Source organism: Medicago truncatula, chromosome 1 (genome assembly GCF_003473485.1).
Source record: "Medicago truncatula cultivar Jemalong A17 chromosome 1, MtrunA17r5.0-ANR, whole genome shotgun sequence".
NCBI classification, from domain to species: Eukaryota; Viridiplantae; Streptophyta; class Magnoliopsida; order Fabales; family Fabaceae; genus Medicago; species Medicago truncatula.
This window is the reverse complement of record NC_053042.1, coordinates 48,207,456-48,231,099: the sequence shown is the minus strand read 5'-3', so window position 1 is coordinate 48,231,099 and position 23,644 is coordinate 48,207,456. Positions and strand designations below refer to the sequence as shown.

At 30.2% G+C, this 23,644-nt stretch overlaps 1 protein-coding gene across 3 annotated transcripts; it reads left to right on the top strand.

The window, feature by feature from the left end:
• Positions 1 to 7,211: 7,211 nt before the first annotated feature.
• Positions 7,212 to 11,667, top strand: LOC11407017 (uncharacterized). 3 transcript variants are annotated; one of them, XM_039829911.1, is made up of 2 exons: positions 7,212 to 9,108; positions 11,457 to 11,667. In XM_039829911.1, exon 1 carries the CDS (start codon positions 7,756 to 7,758, stop codon positions 9,106 to 9,108), a length of 1,353 nt encoding a protein of 450 aa, XP_039685845.1. In that variant the 5' UTR covers positions 7,212 to 7,755; the 3' UTR covers positions 11,457 to 11,667. The 3 variants fall into 3 exon arrangements, with proteins under 3 accessions (XP_039685845.1, XP_003592116.1, XP_039685846.1); XM_003592068.4 differs by having other exon boundaries at positions 11,474 to 11,666; XM_039829912.1 differs by lacking the exon at positions 11,457 to 11,667 and adding an exon at positions 10,297 to 10,315.
• The last annotated feature ends 11,977 nt before the right edge of the window (positions 11,668 to 23,644 follow it).

Below are 23,644 nucleotides of genomic sequence, written 5' to 3'. Positions count from 1 at the left end.
TATAGAAAGCCCAACCCAATAGCTCATTTACCACTTAAAAAAAATGACAGAACTGGTTTTCTTTCAGGTGCGTATCTGCTTCTCATTCTCTCAAAAATCGCAGCTCTCCCTCTTTCAGCCTTAGAGTGTTTCACTTTCATTTGCCTCTCCCTCTCTCAGCTTACGCCTCTCCCTCTCTTAACTCTGAGTATGCATCCATTTTCATTTCTTCTCCTCTCCACTCTCCTCCAAGTTTGTTCTATGTTATTTTCTTTGTTATTTGTTCTATTTTGTTGTTGATGCTTGTTATTTGTTAATGGGTGAATGAGTTGATTATTCAAATTCCAAACCGCAATTTAGAATTGTTGATTGTGCCCAATTTTGATTTCCCAAACCCTAATTCAGAATTGTCGATTCTTCTCCTTGTTTGTCCAGAGAGAATCGTTGATTTCTTCCCTCTGATTTTAGATGGTCTATTGGCCCTAGTATTTGTATAATTTATTAGTGTTATGGGCACATAATTGGGTGAGTTATTTGGTTTATATGTGTCCGAAGATGCGATAGTAGTTTGAAAGATGCATACATAGTTTCTATCTTTTGATTTAAATTTTGTGGTAAGCTTTGGTTTCTTTGTATACATGTTTGATAATACTTGAAATAATGTTTGATACGTGTTTGATATATGACTATTTATATATATTATGTCACATGTGAATAAGCGATAAAAAATTTGCCCAGGCTCTGTAAAATTCATGGCTCCGCCACTGGCGGTGGGTTTACGCAATGCTATTTTGTGGCTTTGACAGTTGGGATTATCATATGTGCACATTGAACTAGATTGTAAACTAGTGGTTGATAGCATATGTGATAAGAATAATAACCAAGCTGAATTTGACAATATCATACTTGATTGTAGGTCACTTTTATAACTATTCACAAACTTTAAGATAAGTTTTGTCAGGAGACAGACGAATGTTGTCGCTCATAGCTTAGCAAGGGTGTTGATGTTACATGTTTGTCACCAAGTTTTTGATTTAATTCCATCATGTATTACAAATCTTGCGATGAATGAAATAATACGAGTTTATGTTTGTCAAAAAAAAAAGGTTACGTCCTCTCAAAAAAAAAAAAAAAAGGTTACGCCCGGAGTATATTTTACATTTAATCAGAATACCAAACTTATCTTTTATCGTATAAATTTTACGAACATTCTTTTTTTCATCTCTCAATCTTACCACGAAACGAAATGTCACATATAATGGTAATTGAGATGGTTTTCTTTTTTTGTTAAGACAATGGCTAACTGTGATGGATAGTGATGATTGGTTCCATGAAATAGTGATAAGAGAAATAAAAAAGTGTGGATTTTTTTTCTTCATAAAACGATGCTTAATTATATAATGTCGGACTCTAACTTGTTCATGCTTATAAGTTGTCGTCGTCGCTTTACAATTCTTGATCTCATATCGGAGGTTTATATAATTTTACCGTGTATACAAAAATTACGTTGATTTATTATGTATATTAACACAATTTCGATTTGTGTATATTTTAATTTACTTACTCTAAAATTGAGTGATGTATATGTGACTTTGATTTGTGGTTGTTTCTGTAAACTAAATTTACATATACTTGCATTGCACTGCACAAAAAATGGAAAGCTGGTATTTTAAGAGAGAAAATGGAATGCTCGACTGAAAAATGATTTCAAATTCTAACATGAGAGAAAGACATAGAGAAAAATAAGCAGAAAAGGGAGACCAAAAGACCATGGAAAAGGAAGACAGAGAAAGGGTAAAGGTTGAAAATTTGAAGAGAACTCGGGGTGACCAAAAGTTCTTGGGGTGCAACTGGAAAATTTCCTTTTGAAGATGGATGTAAAAATTGACAATAAATATAGCAAAGAGATTGTCTACTCATTTCGTCGAATTTACCACTAAAATTAACCAAAAAGTTCATGTAACTTTTATTTTTTATTTTTTATTTTATAAAAAGAGGGTCCGAGTCCAAATGAAAAAAGGAAACTACAAGAAAAGTAGTAGTGAAGTCAAAACCCTAACAAACAAAAATAAACTAATTTGAGTCATAACATGCTTATAGATCATTGAGGAAGGGATTCCAACACACCTTGTATTTGCAAAACCATATTTATAAACTAATTTGAGTCATAACATGCTTATAGATCATTGAGGAAGGGATTCCAACACACCTTGTATTTGCAAAACCATATTTATAAACATATTTGACTCATGTTGAACAAGGAACGCCTTCTCATCCTGATAACCCATTTGAATTAACCGTCATATTTTTTTCAACCAATCTATTACCCACAAGAAAATACGTGAGACTGGTTAAAAAGAAACACCACTTTGCACCGCTTGGGGTGGGAGTTCAACTACTTCACCTGAAAAAGTAGATAAAAAACATCCATGTCCTTAGTCAAGAATCAACGGTTGTACTATAAAAATCGACTTTTACTAAGGTAGCATAAACTGATCAAAAACAATTTGTGATAGTGATGCCTCTATGAGACTCAACTAATTACATTTGAATTCTAACAATCTTCCCTCGAAGTGTGAAAATAGTAAACTTATACGAGTCTTGCTAACGAGTGCATAATGACACTCTTTAAGGAATCTAAATTAAGAAACTATTTGTTGAAAAAGTCTAATGTTTCAATTTTCAATGTATTAAATGCACAAGTTTTCATAAAAACTTACTATCTAAAATCTTTAATGAGTGTCGTAAATGCACTCATTAGCATTTCCCAACTTATACTCCATCTGTTTCACAATGAGTGTCGTAGGTTTTGACACACAAATTAAGAAATGAAATAAAATAATCATTAGACATAACAATTTTCCTAAACTGCCTTATTTTATAAGAAAAAGACAAACTTAATGTTGCATTGAAAACTATGTGAAAGAAAAGTTAGAGTACTTATTAAGGGTAAAGTCAGAAGAAAAAAATTAAAGTTGTATTAAAAATGTAAGGTGACATTCATTTTAAAACAAATTTTTTTTTTTTGCTAAAGTGATACTCATTGTGAAACATTAAAAACTCCTACATTTTTTTTTGACAAATAGCCTATCGGCTAGAGAAATTCACCTTAAAGGTGAATAGGTGGAGTGTCCGGAGTTCGAACCCCGACCCCTACATACAAATGTATTATCCCTTATCAAATGAGTTAAGCTCATGGGAACAAACTTCTACTATTATTACATTAACAAAAGTAACAATTTGTGTTTTAAGACACAAATTCTTTTAATAGAATATTTAAACAGCACGCCCATAGGATAAACCCTTTCTTTAATCTGCAAGTTTTTCTTAGTTGAAAGATCATCATCTCATCCTAAATTATGTTCATCAAAAGAAAAAGAATTTAACACACATCAAGAGCATACTCCCATTGGATTGACGAGAGGACTTATGAGCAAATTTATAATATTGTATTGTCAGAAAAGGACGCTTCAAATTATATGGGAGAATGAATACATTAATCATTAATTAATCAAAACAAACAGAAACATGAAGGTGACATTGCTTTGAGTTAGATATGTTAATTAGATTAGACTACGAAATGTCGCAACAAAAAGGTGGCCCAATCACCATCAAATTCCATTATATTGTGCCGACTATAATATGTTTGGCATGACGTTACTTTCAATTATTCACAGGCAAAATATATCATTTTTTTTAATATGACGTCAACCTGCATTGGAATGGACCCACTGGATCTTCCCATACACTGAACTTTGCTAAGTTGTATTTTTTTTCCTTCCTTTGGCGTCTCATGCATAACAATTAATCCCTCCGTTTCAAAATGAGTGTCACTTTAACTAAAACAATTTATTTCAAAATAAATGTCACTTTACATTTCCAATACAACTTTAATTTTTTTCTTCCAACTTTACCCTCAATAAATACTCCAACTTTTCTATCTCACATAATTTTCAATGCAACTTTAAGTTTGTCTTTTTCTTATAAAGTAAGATTATTTTAGTAAAATTGTTATGACATTTGACTACTTTATTTCATTCATTAATCTGTGTGCAATTCACTAAAGCGACACTCATTTTAAAACGAGTAATATTAAACTAAAAACTAAAACATGCCACAAGTCCACTTATATTGTTTTACTTTAATATATTTAGGAAAATAGCTTACATGATAATATTGACTTAATTACACTTTTGGTTCTACCATTTTGATCAACTCACGAAAATGGTCATATCATTTTCAAATCGAACAAAATCGTCTTTAAACTATATGTTTTTTTGCAGTTTTAGTCTTGTCTCCCTATTTTCAGCTCCAAAAAACGCACAGAAATGACAGTTTTAGTCCAACCACCTATGCTCAACCATGAAATAAACAAAGAATAAAACATGTGGCTACAAAGAATCTACTTTATTTAGCAGACTAACATAATTTCCGAGACATGTTACATACCTGAAACATGTCTTAGAAATTAGAGTTTTTCTTGGTCTGTGTGCTGAACAAAGTAGATTCCTTGTACCCACATGATTTATTCCTTGTTCATTTCATGGTTGAGCATAGGTGGTTGGACTAAAATTGTCATTTATGTGCGTTTATGGAGTTGGAAACAAAGAGATAGGACTAAAACTGCAAAAAACATATAATTTAGAGACGATTTTGTTCGATTTAAAAGAGGTAGGACCAATTTCGTTAGTTGGTCAAAATGTAAGGACCAAAAGTGTAATTAAGTCGATAATATTTTTACAAGTTCCTAAAAAAATAACATAAATTCTCTAATGTCTTGGATTCAACTACATATAGGAGTGTAAGTGGTTGAGATAAAACCAACAAAACCAAGAATCAAAACCGAAGCAAATTAAAAAAGTATTTGACTTTGTTTGGTTCGGTTTGAAACTAGACTAAACCGACCTAAACTAATCTAGTTTGATTCGGTTCTTGATTTTTTATTTTGAGATCCAAATAACCGATGAACCAAACCCCCTCAATTTACTAAGATCATTTCGTCTCCACCTTAGACACACTTAAATAAAGTTAGGATAATGCATTAAAATTTGGCGATTGAACTCCAAATTGAATTGAAATTTTAGTTTGGACGTGTTTTTTAATTAATTTTAGGATGTTTAAATTTCAGTTTGTATGGATTGTTTTTTTGAGTATATTTTAATTTCTAGATGCTTTTTGAAATTTGTGTTTGATGAATGATGGACGTTGGGATCATGCATGATTGAAATATTTCAGTTTCATGAAATTGTGTTTAATCAATGATGGATGAATTAATGTGTCATTGATGGATGAAATCTTTGAGTATTGTTAGTTATACGAAGTTATTTGAAAACCAGAGAACATGAAAAACAAAAAATAGAATACAAAGTTCCATAAAATATTTGAGTATGGTGTATACATGAAATGCAACTTTGAGAGAATACAATTGTTTTTAATTATATTTTCAAACAAACCAATCAACTGAACTGATTCAAACCGATTAGTTTGGTTCGATTTCATTTTTTAAAAATAGTAAAAACCAAACCAAACTGATGAAGATTTCATCGGTTCAAATATTTTCGATTGAATACCGATTCAAACCAAACCGTTGCACCTCTAGCTACATGTTACAACTAGTGGCTGATCATGACTTGAGTAAGTAGGATCAATATATTTGAAAGTAATTTTTTTAGGAGATTAATAATTATTGTTAGAATAAGACCCAAATTGATAATTAAATAAATACAAAGATCGTTTGGGTTCTTAAAAATAGAAAATATTAAATTGATTTTTAAAAATGTGAAATGTAGATCGAATTTCTCCATGTTAGGATAATTTAGTTTTCTATGAACTATTTTGACGTACAATTAAAACCGATTATGATTAATTTGATTTTTTTTTTTTTTTTTTTTTATATTTAAGGAACTAGATGAGAGATTCGAACAAAGAGAAAACGAGCTATTTTTAGTTAATACTTGTAACTCGTCATTATATAAAAAAGAGCAAATATTTGTAAAAAAAAAAAAAGCAAATATTTAAAATTAATGGTCAAAGTAATTAATGACTACTCCGGAGTACTTTTCGAAAAAGTTATTACTTATTCCGTCCCATTTTAAGCGAGCTCTTAGCTCATTTCACACTTATATTAAGTGAAAGAGAGTATAAGTGAAAGAGAGAAAAATGGGTTAGAGTGACCTTATCAACTATTTGTGCATTTTTTTTTATCATAAATGCAAAGTAGAATATATTAAATTAGGAGTGGTGAATGTAATATTAATTAGTGTTATAATTAGGAAAAAATAATGAATATTGTATTGAAAAGTGAAATGAGTCAATTTTTCTGAGACAATTTAAGGTTATTATGAAACAGAGAGAGTACTATTTAAAGTTCTTAACTAGTGCAGAGGGCACTACACTAGTCAACATTTCCCTTAATTTAAAATCAAGTCTTATCAAAATATTAATTATTTTGTTACCAAAAAATATTAATTATTAAAAAGTTTGAATTGATTAATAATAAACTTGATTATTATTATTATTATAAATCAAATTGGACAACTTTTATGATATTGAATTTATTCATACTTTTGTTAATAATTTTTTAAGAAAATGAATTTATTTAATGCAATTATTTTCAGGATTTTTCCTCTACTTATTATATATTTATTTTTAAAGAATATAATTTTGAAGAAAAAAATCAAAGTTATTGCTAATAATCATTTTTAAAAGGATATTTTTCATTAAAATAAGTAAACTCAATATATATATATATATATATATATATATATATATATATATATATATATATATATATATATATATATATATATATATATATATATATATATATATATATATATTTTGGTCAAGTAAGTAGCGTAGTGGCTGAAGAAGCTCACACATTATAAATGTGGAGAAGTGGGGTGTCAGGGGTTCGAACCCCTGACACTGCATAAATTATACAATGTCTCTATCAACTGAGCTAAGCTCACGGAGACTTGCTAATATATTTTTTAAATATTTGAAAAAATAAACTCTACTTTATTTCTTTGACCAAAAACAAATAAATATTTAATATTAGTAAAATCCATTATTATTATTTTTAAAAAGTAGTAAATGCTAACAAAAAGAGAAATAAAAATCTTCTCCATCCGTCAACGAGATATAGAGATGGAAATTGGTCAGACCGATCTAAATACATCGACGACCGTTCTAAATTACATTTAAATAGATGCTAAGACATTACCTCGTAGTTAGATCAGACTTAGTCTTGCAAAACCTAGGAGAGCCCTTGTTGTCCTTTTTACGGGGATTCTGTTCAGTTTTCAGAGCCTTTTAACATAACTCCTCTCTGCTATGCTATGTCGTGATTCTCACCTCTGGATTCCTTCCAGGTTTTCTTCCCAAAAAGCTCCTTTTTTCCGGCTTCTCAGCCACCAATTCTTGGAACTTTTCCACCAGATAAGTAGCTTTATCTTCCATTGAAGAAGGTTTTTATTTTCAGTTTTCTAACGACCCTTTGAACATTTTCCTTTTGTTATGCTTCTGGGGTATTATTTTTGAACTTTATCCCTCTCTTGTCATGCGAAAGTTTGTTCCTTTTATCTTTTTCCATTATTGAATTAGAGGTATCATATTGGTCTGTTTGAAATGATGATTTTTTGTTCTGGTTCGATTGGTGGCTAGTTTTGCTTATAGATTAGGTGAAAAAAAGTAATTGGGGTTTTGTTAAATAGGATTTTTTGTATGATGGGTTTATTAGTTTGATCTGGGTTGTTGTATTGTTTATGAAAAAAAATGGATGTGAATTTGTCACAAGGAGGAATGATTCAAGGTGGTGTTGGTGGTAATTCTTTTGGTGGCTTTGATTTACCTGGATCAATTCAGGTTCATCATCAAGCACACCATCCTCATACCATTCACCAACATCAAGCTAATCCGCATCAAGGGTTGTCGCTACATTCATCGGTGCAAGATGGTTTTCCACTCACAATGGGACCTTTGCAGAACTGTGATCAGAGTATGTCAATGACAGATTATGGTAAGGGAGAGAGGGGGAAAATTTGTACAAGTGAGGAAGATGAGCCTAGTTTTATGGAGGATGGTTTTGATGGTCAACATGAAGGGGGTAGAGGTAAAAAAGGATCGTCGTCGCCTTGGCAGCGTGTGAAGTGGACTGATAATATGGTGAGGCTTATGATTACAGCTGTTTCTTATATCGGTGAGGATAGAACTTCTGATGGTGTTGGTGGAAGTGGAAGAAGGAAATTTGCGGTTCTGCAGAAGAAGGGTAAGTGGAGATGTGTGTCGAAAGTCATGGCTGAAAGAGGTTGTCATGTTTCGCCGCAGCAATGTGAGGATAAATTCAATGATCTTAATAAAAGGTATAAAAAGCTGAATGATATGTTAGGGAGGGGAACTTCTTGCGAGGTTGTGGAAAATCCTGCGCTTTTGGATGGAATTTATTATCTTTCTGAGAAAGAAAAGGACGAAGTTCGAAAAATATTAAGCTCAAAACAATTGTTCTATGAAGAGATGTGTTCTTACCATAATTGTAATAGGCTGCATTTGCCACATGATCCTGCATTGCAATCTTCGATGCAGTTAGCTCTCCGTAATAGGGATGATCATGATAACGATGATATCAGAAGATCCCAGCTTGATGATCATGATGAAGACGAGCAAGATGCAGAAACTGATGAACACGATGCTTTTAAAGACAATTGTGCTTCCCGTGGTGAGGGGCGGTTAAATGGATCAATGAAGAAATTGAAACAAAACCAAGGCCAAAATCATGCTAATGCTTTTGGTAATTCTTTTAATTGTCAAGATTATTTCAACAAAGGCTCGTATCCGCGTGGACAAATGGGGCAGTCTGATGGTAATCAAGTTATACCTGAAAACATGAGAGCAGCATGGTTACAGAAGCAATGGGTTGACTCTCGCCAAGTTCAGTTAGAAGAGCAAAAGTTACAAATTCAGGCTGAGAAGTTGGAATTAGAGAAACAAAGATTCAAGTGGCAGAGATTTAGCAAGCAAAAGGACCGGGAGTTGGAGAAGCTGAGTCTAGAAAACGAAAGAATGAAGCTTGAAAATGAACGTATGGCTTTAGAACTGAAGCAAAAGGAAATGAGTCTCGGCTTTAACTAGGTCAGCAATCTTGCAAACTTTGTGGTAGGATGTAATTTATTTATTTAGATGAAATAATGAATATTTTATTGGGAAACTTTGGACCATTTGAGTATGTTAATTTGGCAACTCCGGATAGTTATAGTTTTGCTCAATGATTACTTTACTGAAGTTTTGTTGCCTGTGTTTCTATTATTATATATTTTCTGCTGTTTCATTTATATCATTATGCTTATTTTTCATTCTCCAAATTTTTGATGTCCATCAAGTGGAAAACAGACTTTTGTTGAACTAATGTGCTTCATACTTTCCAATTTATATATATTAAGCATAGCTTATAAAAAGGTCGATGTCGAATTTTCTAATGCATGTAATAGCAAATAATTTTCTGTGTACCTCTATTTTACTTTATAAGCTAAAATTGGAGTCCTGTCCATCTATGTCGGACTACCACTGCTGAGTTTTCTTCTAAGCCATTTTCTCCCCATTGTTTTACTCTTTGCTTGAATACGAGGTAATTATTTCTTGAAAAGCTCTAGTGAGAAAATCCAGAATGCCTTCCTAGATTAAGTCTTTCTCTTATATATGAATGACTCTAAATACAATTCATATCGATGACATATGGAAAGTTAATATAGCTGAATATGCTTAATCTCCTTATGTATGTCATGTGTTCCTAATAATACAAATAAGTATACACTTATTTTATATTTCATAGAAACTAAATGCATTCGATGTAGCCCAATTTTTCGATTTTATTTTATTATATTAAAAAAAGTACTTTTAAAATATGGGTTGCTAGAATCAAACTCCTGGCCACCATGTCAATGATTAGGTGGATTCTTGGAAATCCATTTTTTATCTCCAATATGTCCACAATGTTGTCAATCGTGGATCGCAAAAAAAAAGTAGCGTTTTTCTAATTTATGTTATGCTAGATTACTGTAGCACATCTGTAGCTGCTATTTGACGATACTTGTACTCAATAACATATCGCGGAACCATAGAGATTTGTTCAAATTCCTTCTCTATAGTACTTTAGCACCGCTATAACCGCTATTTGATAACATTGAATGCCCAATATAAGAAAGCCATTTGGTCTTAACTGATGGAAAAAGCATAGGCACGCGTCAAGGGTCAAACTCTTGAGCACTAGTATTTAGTGATAGAGGCTTTGGTACAATAAGGCATGTTTCTGGCAAATAACAGGTGGGGTTGAGAGAAGGGTTTCAAGTCATTTTGTGAGAATTCGGGCCATTTGGCATTGGGAGGTGCAATCCTTGATGTCCTGCAGGTCAGTACTATAAACAGAGGAATTCATTCTAGTTTTTATGAATTCAATACTAGTTTGTATCACACGTCAAGAACCAAATGTTCTTAAAAAGCTTACCCTATTAGGCGAAGGATCCATAATAACTTTTATCCTAAACTTTTCACTATTATGTTATAATTTTGGCTCCATTAAGGGTATGTTTGGACGGAGGGTTTTGAAGAGGAGGGGAGGACTTGCTTTTGTTTTTTATATTACGGACACTTATGACATGTTTTTAAAAATAAATTCAGTGTGATTAATGTAGTATATGGTCATTTACCATGTATTTCAATTTTATAAAAATATCAAATATATTTCAAAATATAGGCTTAGCTCTCCTCTCCAAAACCTCCCTCCCAAATAGACCCTAATAGTTCGTGTTATTGAGGAATTTTTTTCGTAGAACAGTACATGCATTTGGTACCAGAAATAAGTCTGACATATATTTTACAATGAAGACACTGGCTTATGCCTGTACTTTGCAAGTCTACGATTATTGGCTGACAAAAGTGGATATATTGTCCCAAAAGGTTACACCTTTGTGCATAATTGAGATGCTTAAACATTGTTGCAGAAACTGCTTGTACTGGATTTGATGAGTGTGTTTATTGAATTCCCTTTTTTGTCTGCTAGATGTTCCTGTGAATTTATCAGAGACATATTCATTCTGTTGGTCTACGCATTGTAAAATCCATATAATATAATATAATAAATGGTGTATTGATACCAACATTGCGTTGGCCCGACTGGAGCTAGACTTAAATCTATTAAGCAAAGTCTCGAGTTCGAATTTTGTGGATTGAAAAAAATAAGGTGTGTTGATACTTCTTGTATACCAATGGCATGCTCTGTGTCTTTTGGACCCCGTGCTCATCTTATTGTGAACATCAAGTATATGGTCAATAGCAAAGATGATAAGGTGCAACACACAAATTTTACTTTAAAACTAGATGGCATGACAGATTATCCTTTAATTTTAATTTTGAATGTAAATAGTTATAGCTCATAATATACCCCCATTTACCCTCCTTAGAAGATCTTCTTAATTTCATTACAGTATGTTTAAATTTGCGGTACACTGCCATTTTCTAGCATATGTATAGCGAGGCAGAAGCTACAAATCCAAACTTCAAATTTTACGCATGGTGGAGAGTTATCTTACTGTGCAAGCAAACTAGTGCTTACTGGACAAACATTCTACTTGTATTGTGGTTTGGAGCTAACTCCTATTTGTTTGTTCACGAACGAGTTCTTCATAATATGGACTATATTTGATAATATGGAGCTAACTCCTCTTTTTTTGGTCAACAAATCAGGTTTGTTTATTTATGAAATGACCACCTTATATAATTTTTGGATTTTATGTTCGGAAAGAGTAACAAATGGCAACGAAAAAAAAAACCGTGATTTTTAGGATTTTAAGATCCGAAAAGCAGGGTGCGTGAGTAATTGAAGGTAAAAAGAAATTCATTCATGAAATTGATAAATTGACCTTTTGAACTTGGGCTTACTATTTTTTTTTTATTGAACTTGTGTTTAAAGTCTGCAAATAGGATTCAAAAATTACTCTTCTCCTTTATAAAATTGTTTATTCATTCATTACATTAGCAGCAGTTAACTGTTGTTTGACATTTTTCAGCGGTAGTTAATTGTCGCTAACACTTTTAAGATCGGTTGAACTAATTTAAAAAGTAATTGAATCAACCTTAAAGTATCAGCGGCATCTGTCGTTAAAAAATACTGAACGACAGTTCACTGTTGTTGATACAATAAATAATAAATTTCATAAATGAGAAGAGTAATTTTCATATAATTCTATAAATAATGCAAACTTTTGGCTAATCAGTCAGTCTATGCCAATGAGTGACAACCGACAAGCAGTCATTGACGTTTATTTTTTACCTCTCAGTTTACCAAAGTACGAATTCACATTTCTTTTCATTAACATTTTTGCCATATTTTGATCGCAAAATGACATTTGTCATTACACTAATCATTGCTGAATACCGTTGTCTTTACCAATAATTGAAACTCAGAACGTGGTACTCCTATATCAGAAAAAAGTCCTTTTTTTAGAGTCAAAAAGAAAATAGTCTTGTTTTCCCAAGATAAAAAAAGTCCGTTTTCAAATTAAATTACAAATCCACGTTCTTCTTCCTAGACAAACAATACTTGATTTGATTTTGTCTTCAAAAGCACTAGTTCACCCTTCTGCTCCAGAATATTAATTAAGTAAACAAGATTCCAGAAGTAATTAAGTAAACAAGACATTTGAATGAATACAGCATCCACAATGGAAGAGTCTTAAATATTTAAGACCTCGTATCTAATAGATACCTCCATTGTGGATTTTTTTTTTGAGGATCTTAAAAGATGTAAGGTCTAAATTAAGACCTCATTTTTAAATGGGCTCACATCACCTTTTTATTAATATAATAATTAAAAAATATATTAAAATAGATAGTTTATTAAATAAATAATATTGTTGGGACCCAATTAAACCTTTTGTTAGAGGATCTCCATTGGAGTGGTTGAGTACCTATTAGGTACTATTATTAAAAAATTATTAAAAAATAATGTGTAAATGTGAGACCCATTTAAGACCTCAAAGATGAGAGTCACTATTGTGGATGCTCTAAAAGATATAATAGTCCTATATAAAGTCATACTATCAAATATACCTATGACACTTATTAAAGATCAATTTTTATTTTTTTTATTGGTATAAGTTTTACATATAAAAAGTTCCTTTTAAACTTTGTTATACACACAAATTCAATGACTTAACTCATCTAAAAAGAAAAATTCAATGACCCAACTGTATTGTCGTTATAAACTTATAAAGTTTCAACTAAGCAACGATATTTTTTGTTACAAGTATAAATTTGAATATGACTATGATATGAGTACATATGATCCGGCATGAAAGGCGAGACCATGAGACCCAACAAGATGGAAGATATTATATCATGTCAGACTGACTGACTTATTGAATAGTTTACTAGGTAATGAAATCAATATGGTTGGAGGAGGATTGTTCAATTTGGTCCGAAACTGAAATCAACTTAAGGGCATTACTTTTTTTATCTTATGTCTTTTCTCGCGCGCCTTATTTTTTTTCAAAATTACTTCGGAGTTGTTAAAGGGTGAAAAAATGAGTAACAGATTTTTTCGGATTTTGTAATCCGGAAACTTCAAAAAATAGGGCGCGTTACATGATGTTTTCGGATTACATAATCCGGAAATCCCTTAAACTCCTTTTTTCAAGGTAAAATAGTTCGGATTATATAATCTGAACTGTATAGCACAAATTATAAACATGTTTGTAACATGAATAGTCATTTTAGGGACAATATTAATCTTTCTAACTCTCATCCTTCTGTTTTGGATCATTGTTACTTGTTCTTAGTCAAAATTACTTAGGGGCAACTTGATCAGATTGCTCCGAAACTTCCCCATAAAATCAGAAAAAATTCAAGGACCATGACTCCCATAGAAGAGACTTCTTAGGGGACTCCGCCCATCAAAATTCAAAATTCTATCGTTTAGACTTTTTTTTTTTTTAATTTTTCGTATTCTCAGAAAAATCCGAAAAAATTTGCATTAGTTTTATTTGATTTTTAGAATTTTTTGTGCTATTTTTATGATTTTATTTGACAGGTTTTTAGCATTTTTTACTTAGTTTTTTTGTTGTTTTTAAAAGCAAAACTCAAAACTGCTGAAATGTGAGAGAGTCTGATGTTTGATTATATATAAGAATTGTTCAGATTATAAAATCTAAAATAGTAAATATGAATCTAGATTTTAAAATCCGGAATGCACAAGGGCAATTTTGGAAATTTTACAGGACGCAGGAGAAGGCATGAGATTGGGAAAAGTAATAGTCTCAACTTAATTCCTCTAGGTGATACTGATTTAATGCCAGAGCCCACATAATAGGGATTACTTAAACTCGTAGTATTACGAAGAGAACAATTTCAGTCATTCATTTATGCACCTCCACTAACTTATCAAAATGTGTGAATCATGATTCATGACCGAGGATAAAAAAAATAAGGATCACACTAGCAATGGCGGCACTAAAGTTAGACGTGACCCAAAAACAGGGACACCTTTTAGTTTGGTGCTATGGGACTATTTTTTTTAACCTTATTTCTATATTTTAGTATTTTGTTTGACTCTCTCTATTCATGCATATCCTTGTTTTACATTTTTTTAGAGTGCGTTTATATGAAAAAAGTTTTGAGGTAATATAAGTTTCATTGTTTAAATGTTAGATTTGAAGAATTTTTAAAATGAAGGATTTTATGAAATGTTTTGTCAAAATTAAATTTGAAGAATTTCAAATACCACCTATAAAAGAAGAGTTTGACGTTACTCTTTACTTTATACAATATGATTATCTAATTGATCCTTATATATATTTAATGTTTGTTCAAAAAAAAATCCTTATGTATATTTAAAAAATCTACACATTATTTCCTATTTAGTTTTTGAAATTTGAAGGTGGGTTCTTATACTTTACAAGTTTTGTAAATTAGTTCCTATTAATTCTAAATTCTTACACATTGGTCCTTGTAAATTTCAAAATTGTTCCTAATTTTAATTTTTTTATGAACGAATAATAGAGTTACTACACTAGAATTGAAGTGAATTCAATTGAAACAATTTAAGCTGCTTAGAATTTTAATTTCTCTAGTGTGTTTCGATGAGGTAATTGGGAAATTATAAAGAATTTAGAATCCTAGGTAATTTAAACGATTCAATTAAATTACTTTTATTTCTCAATATTTTTGTTTGGATGGAGAAATAAAAAATTTCATTGCCATCATTTTTGGGCAACTTTTGTAAATTTTAATTTTTTTGGGCCAAATTAGAAAATTGAATTAGGGGTCAATTTGTAAATTGCAAAAATTTTGAGGGGCCAAATTATAATTTTTTAAAAATTTGAGGAGTCAATTTGCAATTTTAAAAAATTTATTGGGGTCAAATTGAAAATTTGAGGACCAAAATGCAAAATTTGAAAAAATATAACAATGAAGAATTTTGAAATTCTTAACTTTTAGGTGTCATTTGAAATTCTCTAAATTCAACTTGAACAAAATACTTTATAAATTTCCATCATTTTAAAAATTCTTTAAATTATTATCCAAACAATGGAATTCACTTCAAAGTATTTGAATTCCCTCAAAACATTCCCCATCCAAACACGTGTGTTTGGATGGAGTATTTGAGAAATTTTGAAGAATTTAAAATTCTAGGTAATTCAAATGATTCAATTAAATTGCTTTCATTCTTAAATATTATTGTTTGGATGGAGCAATAAAAAAATTTATTGTCATCATTTTTGGGCAACTTTTATAAATTTCAATTTTTTGGGCCAAATTTGAAAAATGAAATTAGGGGTCAATTAGTAAATTTCAAATTTTTTGAGGGGCCAAATTATAATTTTTGGAAAATTTGAGGGGTCAATTTGCAATTTTTTATAAATTTTTTGGGTCAAATTGAACATTTTGGAAAGTTTGAGGACCAAAATGTAAAATTTGAAAAAATATGACAATGAACAATTTTGAAATTCTTAACTTTTAGGTGTCATTTGAAATTCTCTATATTTAACTTGAACAAAATACTTCATAAATTTCCATCATTTCGAAAATTCTTCAAACTATTATCCAAACAATGGAATTCACCTCAAGGTATTTGAATTCCTTCAAAACATTACATTCCCTCAAAACATTCTCCCATCCAACACATTATAAGATAATTAATCTTTTCACCTAAAAAAAAACTTTAGGGTTGACTATTTCAACCGATGAATTTCAAGAAGTACAAATGAAAAATCAAATTCATAACCATATATCTAACAAACTTGAGCTAGTTACCATTACTCCATTAGGACCACACCATTTTCAATCAATGTTTGACATCTTTAACTTTGGTACTTAATTAATACTAGTAGATACAAATAGCTATGATTGGTCTACCTATTATTTGAGTTTGTAGTGTTATTTTCCATTGTGGTCCGTTAGGATGAAAAGAAAGAAAGAATTGCCAAACACGCTTATATAAAGTCCACTTGCACATGCTTATCCAATTATCCATTTGAGAGAAGTGGATGGGTGAAAAAAGAAGGTTAAGAAAAAGTTAAAAAAAAAAATAATTTTAAGCCATTAAGTTAGAAAAAAAGAAATGAAAAGCTAAGAAGTGGACGTGAGAAAGATGTGTTTAATAATTTGTTACGTAGTACTCTTCTTTTAATTTCTTTTCTTCTATGTCTCTATTGTAAATTGTTGTTTGTGGTCACATGGGCCCACCACCCTTCCTTGCTCAATATGGGCTTTTTGAGTGCTTTCATTCTATGGGCCCCAATGTGGGCCCCATTATAACGACCTTCTTCATATTAATGTCGTTCTAAATTAGGGTTAGCAACGTGTTTAGAAGTGGCGTGGATTGCTTAATTACCCGTGACAATAATAGAAATAGTAATAATTATTTATAATAATAAGTAGCATTGGGATCGTTAATGTAAAGATTTTCTTTTATTTAAAACCCTACGTGCAATGTGCACATGGTTCCACGTTCCAATGAATCTACTGCACAAGACGTGATGGAATAATTTTTACTGTATAGTTGTACTAGCTTATAAGTAATTGAGCTGTGATAACTTTGTCAAAAAAAGAGAGTAAGAGCTGTGATAAACATGGACTTGTAGCACTATATTTATAAAATAAAATTATTTGCACATGGCTATGATTGCTTGCAATTTAATCTTCTTACCTTTTGCATGTTGTTATTTACTCTATACTCTATAGACTGTTTCTTAAGCTCCAAAATTTACTGAATGTGTATATACTTCATTCAGATCATAGTAAGTGTTACTTTTGCATATGAAAAGTATTTTAAAATAGGTTTTTTTTTTCCTGATTATTCTACGTACCCAAAAGTTAATATTATCTGAATCTACTAAATCATTAGACTTCACTAATTTTGTAAAGTTGTAAAATTCTATAATTTACTTAAAACTTTTGAGTGTAAAACTAATATGATATACTCATTATGTTGAGATAGAGCAAGTATTATATGTCAAATTGTACAAAATGTGTTTGCATGAGAGAATTTTTTCGAGATAGTGTAATTTTAGGGAGTAACCCTAACTCCTCTATGTAAAAGTCTACTGTTATGAAGATAAATTTGAAGAATTTTTAAAATAAAAATTAAAAAGGTCAAATATCATCTAAAACTAATGATACATTTTTGTCAAAGCAAAATTTAGAAATTTCAAACGCCACCTAAAAATCAAAATTCTTTCCTTGCTCTATACAATGTGATTGTCAAATTAGTATTTGTGATCCTCTTAAATTTTGCAAATTGGTCCCTATATTTTTGAATTTTACAAATTAGTCCCTATGAATTTAAAAAAAAAATTGTATTGGTCCCATTATTTTAAACTTTTGCAAATTGCATTTTATTTTTCATGTTTTGAAATAATTTTCACAAGTTTTTGAAATTTCATAAAAATAGCCCAACAAAATTTAAGAGTGAAGATTATTATTATTATTCTATCAAAACAAAAAATGAAAAATGAAAAAAATTCAATTGAAACATTTAAATTATCTAAAATTTTAATTTCCTAGAATTTTCGACCTACTCCATCCAAACACACTTCTAACTAAAATTTTGTTTGGGGGTTAAGGTGTAAAAGGGGTAGGGCTTTAAGGGAAGGAGAGAGAGAAATATAGGGGATTCCCTCACTTATTTGGGAGAGTAAATTTCTAATAATAGAGTAAGCTGAAAATACTAGAGCTTTAAGGATATGTATTGAATTTAAAATCTTACAAAGCTCTCCTTAAATGTATTCTTTTATACCCCCATACTAGAGAGTTTAGTCCAATGAAGATAAATAAAATACCATACAAGTATCATTCCCTTTCCCTCTATACTACTTTCTTGATTCTCAAAATTCTCTCATCGTTCCTCCAAACTTCCAAACAAAATCTACGAAAAAATAATAGTTAGAAAGTAAATTGAGAAATAGCAGGGTTAAATAGGAATGACTATTTTTTTTTCTTCACAAATTAAACATGAATTATTTTGCATTAGAATAATATAATAATCTCTTTATGAACTTTAGAGAAAAAAATATATCTCAAAAGCTCCCTATTCCTGTTTTGTTAAACAATTCAATTTTTTTTTAGAGATTATTATAATATTCTAAAGATTTATGCAAAAAGTCATTAAAAAATTTCAAACAACACGTATGAGTTGACTTAAAAGCAGGGAGGAACAATGGTGATGTAAAACTTTTGGAGGGTCAAAAGTTGATTTTTTTTTTTAAAGGGACTAATTTAATTTTTTTTTGAAATATTTATAGGTACCAAGAATATATTTAAACCTTTAGTTAAATCTTTTTAAAATATAACAATTTTTTTGACTATATTTCTACTTTCAAGAAAATTGATTAATATTTTAATAGGATCAAGAAAATATACGAATTCATTAAAAAAAAATTAAAATTGTTGTCCACAATTTATATCACTTTACCCAAACTATCCTTAAATTCATTGACAAAACAGAATTTTAAAGAGATTTATAAATAGTTTATCCATAAAACTCATATTTTGAAATGGGGGGAGTATTTTTTCATAATACCGTATAATCAATTTTATTTGAAACCTATATTTTTTGAGGGGAGAGTTTATCGTTCATTTAAAACGTACAAAGTTCGAAAGATTGATCTCTATATATTTTATAATTGCATATGGAGGATATAAATTTACTCTAACAAGAGATTCTAAGAAAACGGAGCTACCTATACATGAATAATACCCTTTAATGTGGTGAGCCACATAAAATTGCCTTTGTTAAATTAATTTACATCTTTTAGTGGTGCATGTATGTGCATTTGTGAGATTTCAAATTAACTTGGACAAGATGTGAGGAAAGGAATAAAAGAAAGAGAGGGAACTAGGGTGGGAGGCAAAAAAAAGAATAATAAGATTGGTGGATTGCTTAGCTGTTGACAGATAAAAATGTAAGGGTTAATCCATTCCACATGGTAGACAAAAAAATGTAAGTGTACATTCACATCACATGCATACCCCATGTGAAGTAAACCTTTTGTCTACATGTAAAACTTTTTTCTCATATGGGTCCTGTAAATATTAATTCAATCAACATAATATAAATTGTAACGTATTTAATGAGTGCATATGCATATATGTATATGTTTTTATTTTCCCTCCCATCTCAGCAACTTCAAAAGTGACAACCACACTCCTCCATTTCCTTAGTGATTCCCTTGTCTGCAGGGTCTCTCTACAGTTATTCTTTACATTTTTCTATTCAACTTTTAAGGAAAGAATATTATTGGGGTGGGTTCCCTTCTTCATATTTACATTCGTCATTTTTTAATTTACAACAGTACACATGCCAAAAATGTACAATATGTAAATGTTACAGTATATATACATGTGTGTGTGTGTAAAGATTACAATTTGCAAATTACAACCCATTGTCAAGATTTGGAATTTAACCTAGTTTGTTCAAGCAGGAAGTTATTACATTGTTGGACCTGCATGTACTATGATCATAACTATAGCAAGAAATCACGACTCATGTTTTTTAATTTGTTGTTTAATTGTATCCTTATTATTAGATTATATATATATATATATATATATATATATATATATATATATATATATATATATATATATATATATATATATATATATATATATTAGAGAAAAAAAGGAAGTGGTTAGAACTTAGAAGAAAAATAAATCTTGATTTTTACTTTTTTTTTTTTGTTCCAATCATATAGTTAGAATTGAATTTTATCACTAGTTGTTGAAACATGTGATTAGCTTGTTTTCTTCCGTCTACTTTCAATCATTATAACTTAATTATTTTTGAAAGACACGTATCATTGTTTAGACTTATATACCACTAGCCTCTGCATTGGCTATATTTAGATATATTGTGGCTTTTTTTATGAGTGCTTATGCAAGAAAACTTTTCCATTGATTGAATGTTGTTAGTTCGTTCTTTTCACTATCTCTTTCGTTTTTCTGGTATTGTTAAGTACTGGTTCTTTTCAATATAATGGAATGTATGAATATGCTTTAATTCGCACATGTTGTAGTCAACATGTTCCATGACAACTTTCGTGAAAATAAATTTTTGCTATAATTAAGCACCCAATACTAAGGTATTATGCATGTATGTGATCATTGGGTCCAATTATATTATTGGGCACGGTAGGCTGTTGTCGATGACTACTTTAAGCCCTAATAATAGACATGCGTTTTTGTGAGCTTAGTTTAATTGATTAAAAACATTACAAAATATATAGAGGTCGGGTTCGAACATTAGACACTTCCTTTATTCTTTTTAAAGGTATTTTTAGTTACTTGACAAAAAATAAACGTACATTGATAAGTGTTTCTTAGATCATTTTAATTTGAAATTGAATCTCACACTTTATTATGATCTTATTCTGAAAAAAAGATTAGAAACTAATTTATCTCAGTTTATTTTTTTCAAATACCTTAGGGTCCGTTTGGTTTGTGGGTTTTGAAGGGGAGATGAGGGGAAGGGAGGGAATATTTTAAAATTTTTGTGTTTGGTTCAATTTTTAGAAGGGGAGGGGAGGGAGAGGAAGGGGAGCAAAATCCCTCATAAACTCTTTTATTGCTCCCCCTCAAATTGGATTTTTTTGGAGGGGAGGGGAGGGAAAGAGAGATGAGTTAATGCAATTTTAATTACATTGATATAATTATCCTCATGTTTATTTTTAAATGACAAAACCATCCTTATTAAAAATTTAAGTGTTTTCAACATATTGCTTATTATCATTTTTTTTGTAACATGCCAATGTCATTTTTTTTTTAATGAGAACTGCATATTCTTGTCTTCTAATTTTTTTTTTACGTGAATTCACTTTTTTTGACTAACGTAGCTTTTTTTTTTTATTTTTTTATTTTGATATATTTATTTTATAGTTTTTAATTGTATTATATATTAAAACATAATTAATAAAATTTGTAGAAGATTTTTTTATAAATATATTTTAAAAAAAATTTCTAAAAATAAATTTTTATAAATATTTTTATATTGTACTAGATTATTTTAGAAGTGCTCTAATATTTATGAATACCTAATATTTTGTTAGAACTTTTGTGTTTGATTATTTATGAAGTTTTTGGTTACTGAGTTTTCATGTTTAAACTTTTATGAAGTGAATAATATAAAAATCATGATATTGTTTTAAGGTTAGAGGGATAAAAAGGTAATTTGATTTTAAAATCCCTCCCCTCCCCTTATGAACCAAACACATATTTAATTGAAATCTCTTTCCTCCCCTTCCTTCCCATCATTTGAACCAAACATGTATTTAATTGATATATCTCCCCTTCCCTTCCCTCCCTTTTCCTCCCCTCCATTAAAACCCCTCCCCTCCCCTCCGTTGAACCAAACGGACCCTAAGACGCTTTTATGTTTCTTAGAAACTATATTAGATTAGATTCCACAGTTTATCTTAAGAACTAAATTGAATTTACTGTCAAATTTTAAATTCAGTTGAGTTTTTTTTGAATTAAAATGTCAGTCAAAATATTTCTTGATGGATACTATAATATATCTAAAAATGATTGATTTAAATCGAAATTTAATATTTTTGATAAAAGAGCGGAGACAACGCCTATTTATTTATGAGAAACAATAGTTTGTGGCCTTAGGACACATGTTAATAAGCTAAATGCAAAAATTTAATCCTAAAAATCATGTATTCAATATGTCGAAAGTTTGAACATTTATCTTTTCTACACAAAACTTCTCTTTTACTTTCATTTTTAACTCTTTAACAAGTTAGCATGAACGGGCACACCGTAAGGCATAGTGTGGCCACATCACACCAGATTATTACCCTTTTTTCCCAAACGCAGAAAACGACAACACTCTCTCTTCACAGTTCTCTGGCTTGCTCCTCTTCTCGGCTCTCTCTCTCTCTCTCCCCCCCCTCCCCCCCCCCCCCCACCCTCCTCTTCTCAGTTCTTCTCCGTCGTTTCACAACACCTCTCATAACAGAAAAATCATGACATAAACCTCTCTATTCTTCTCTCTCATTTCCACATAACACAAGAACAAAAAGTCAGACTCAGAAACTGTCACACAAAAATCAGATCTTTGCGGCTCTGCCTCAACGCAATAGTATAGTAGGATAAATATTAGTTTTTTACAACCACATTTTGGGCAAGTCGATAAAAATCATATTAAAAAATTTAATCCAAGATTTTGATTTCTTCAATATCCATTTTTCTAATTTAAGTTTCCAATTTCGCATATAATTTCCATGGTTCTGTTAAGAAAATTGCCTATTGTTTAGAAAATTGGTTATTGAATAAGAATTGCGTATTGTTTATAAAATTGGTTATTGACTAATTTGATGGTTGATTTCCCAAATTTAGTTTAGAAAATTGCCTATGATTGTGTACCATAACCTGAAAATTGCTTATTGTTATGTAAAAATTGCTTAAAAAGTTACCATGCCCTTTTTTTAGAGACTTAGAGTGAGCCACAACCTTAAAATTGGTAATTATGTAGAAAATTGCTTATGGTTAGGGATTTAGTTTAGAAAATTACTTAGGGTTGTGTTATGTAGACAAGGTGTTAAAGTTTAGCTTTTGGTTGCGATTATGGTTTTTTTTTTTGGTACAAAAAAGAGGGCAGAGCCCGGTTGTGCTTATGCTTTATATGATAAAAAAAATTATTGTGCTTTCTAGAGATAAATGATGTTATTTCAGTTCATTTTCAACAAATGGATGATATACAATTTTCATTGTAAATAAATTGCATCAAACAATGTTATTTTTTATTGAGTAAATTACTCTGTCATCCTTCGAGAGATGCTTAAATTACATTATCCCTCGTCTCTTATGTCAAAATATACACTCCCCTCCTCTCTTAAACAAAACATATTAAGAAAAATTACATTCCCCTCCTTTAAAAGAACCTTAAATTACATCCATCTCATCTCTAATATTAAAATCTACACTTATCTTCCTTAATATTTTTATTTCTATTTTTAACAGTATATCAAAGATAATATAAAACACACAAGCAAGTGAAAAAGGGTGCAAATCCATTTTATTACAACCAAAATTCGAATAACATTTTTCTTCATTTTTTATATACAATATCATTAACATATAATTTCAAAAAATATTATAAAATATGAATTTTATA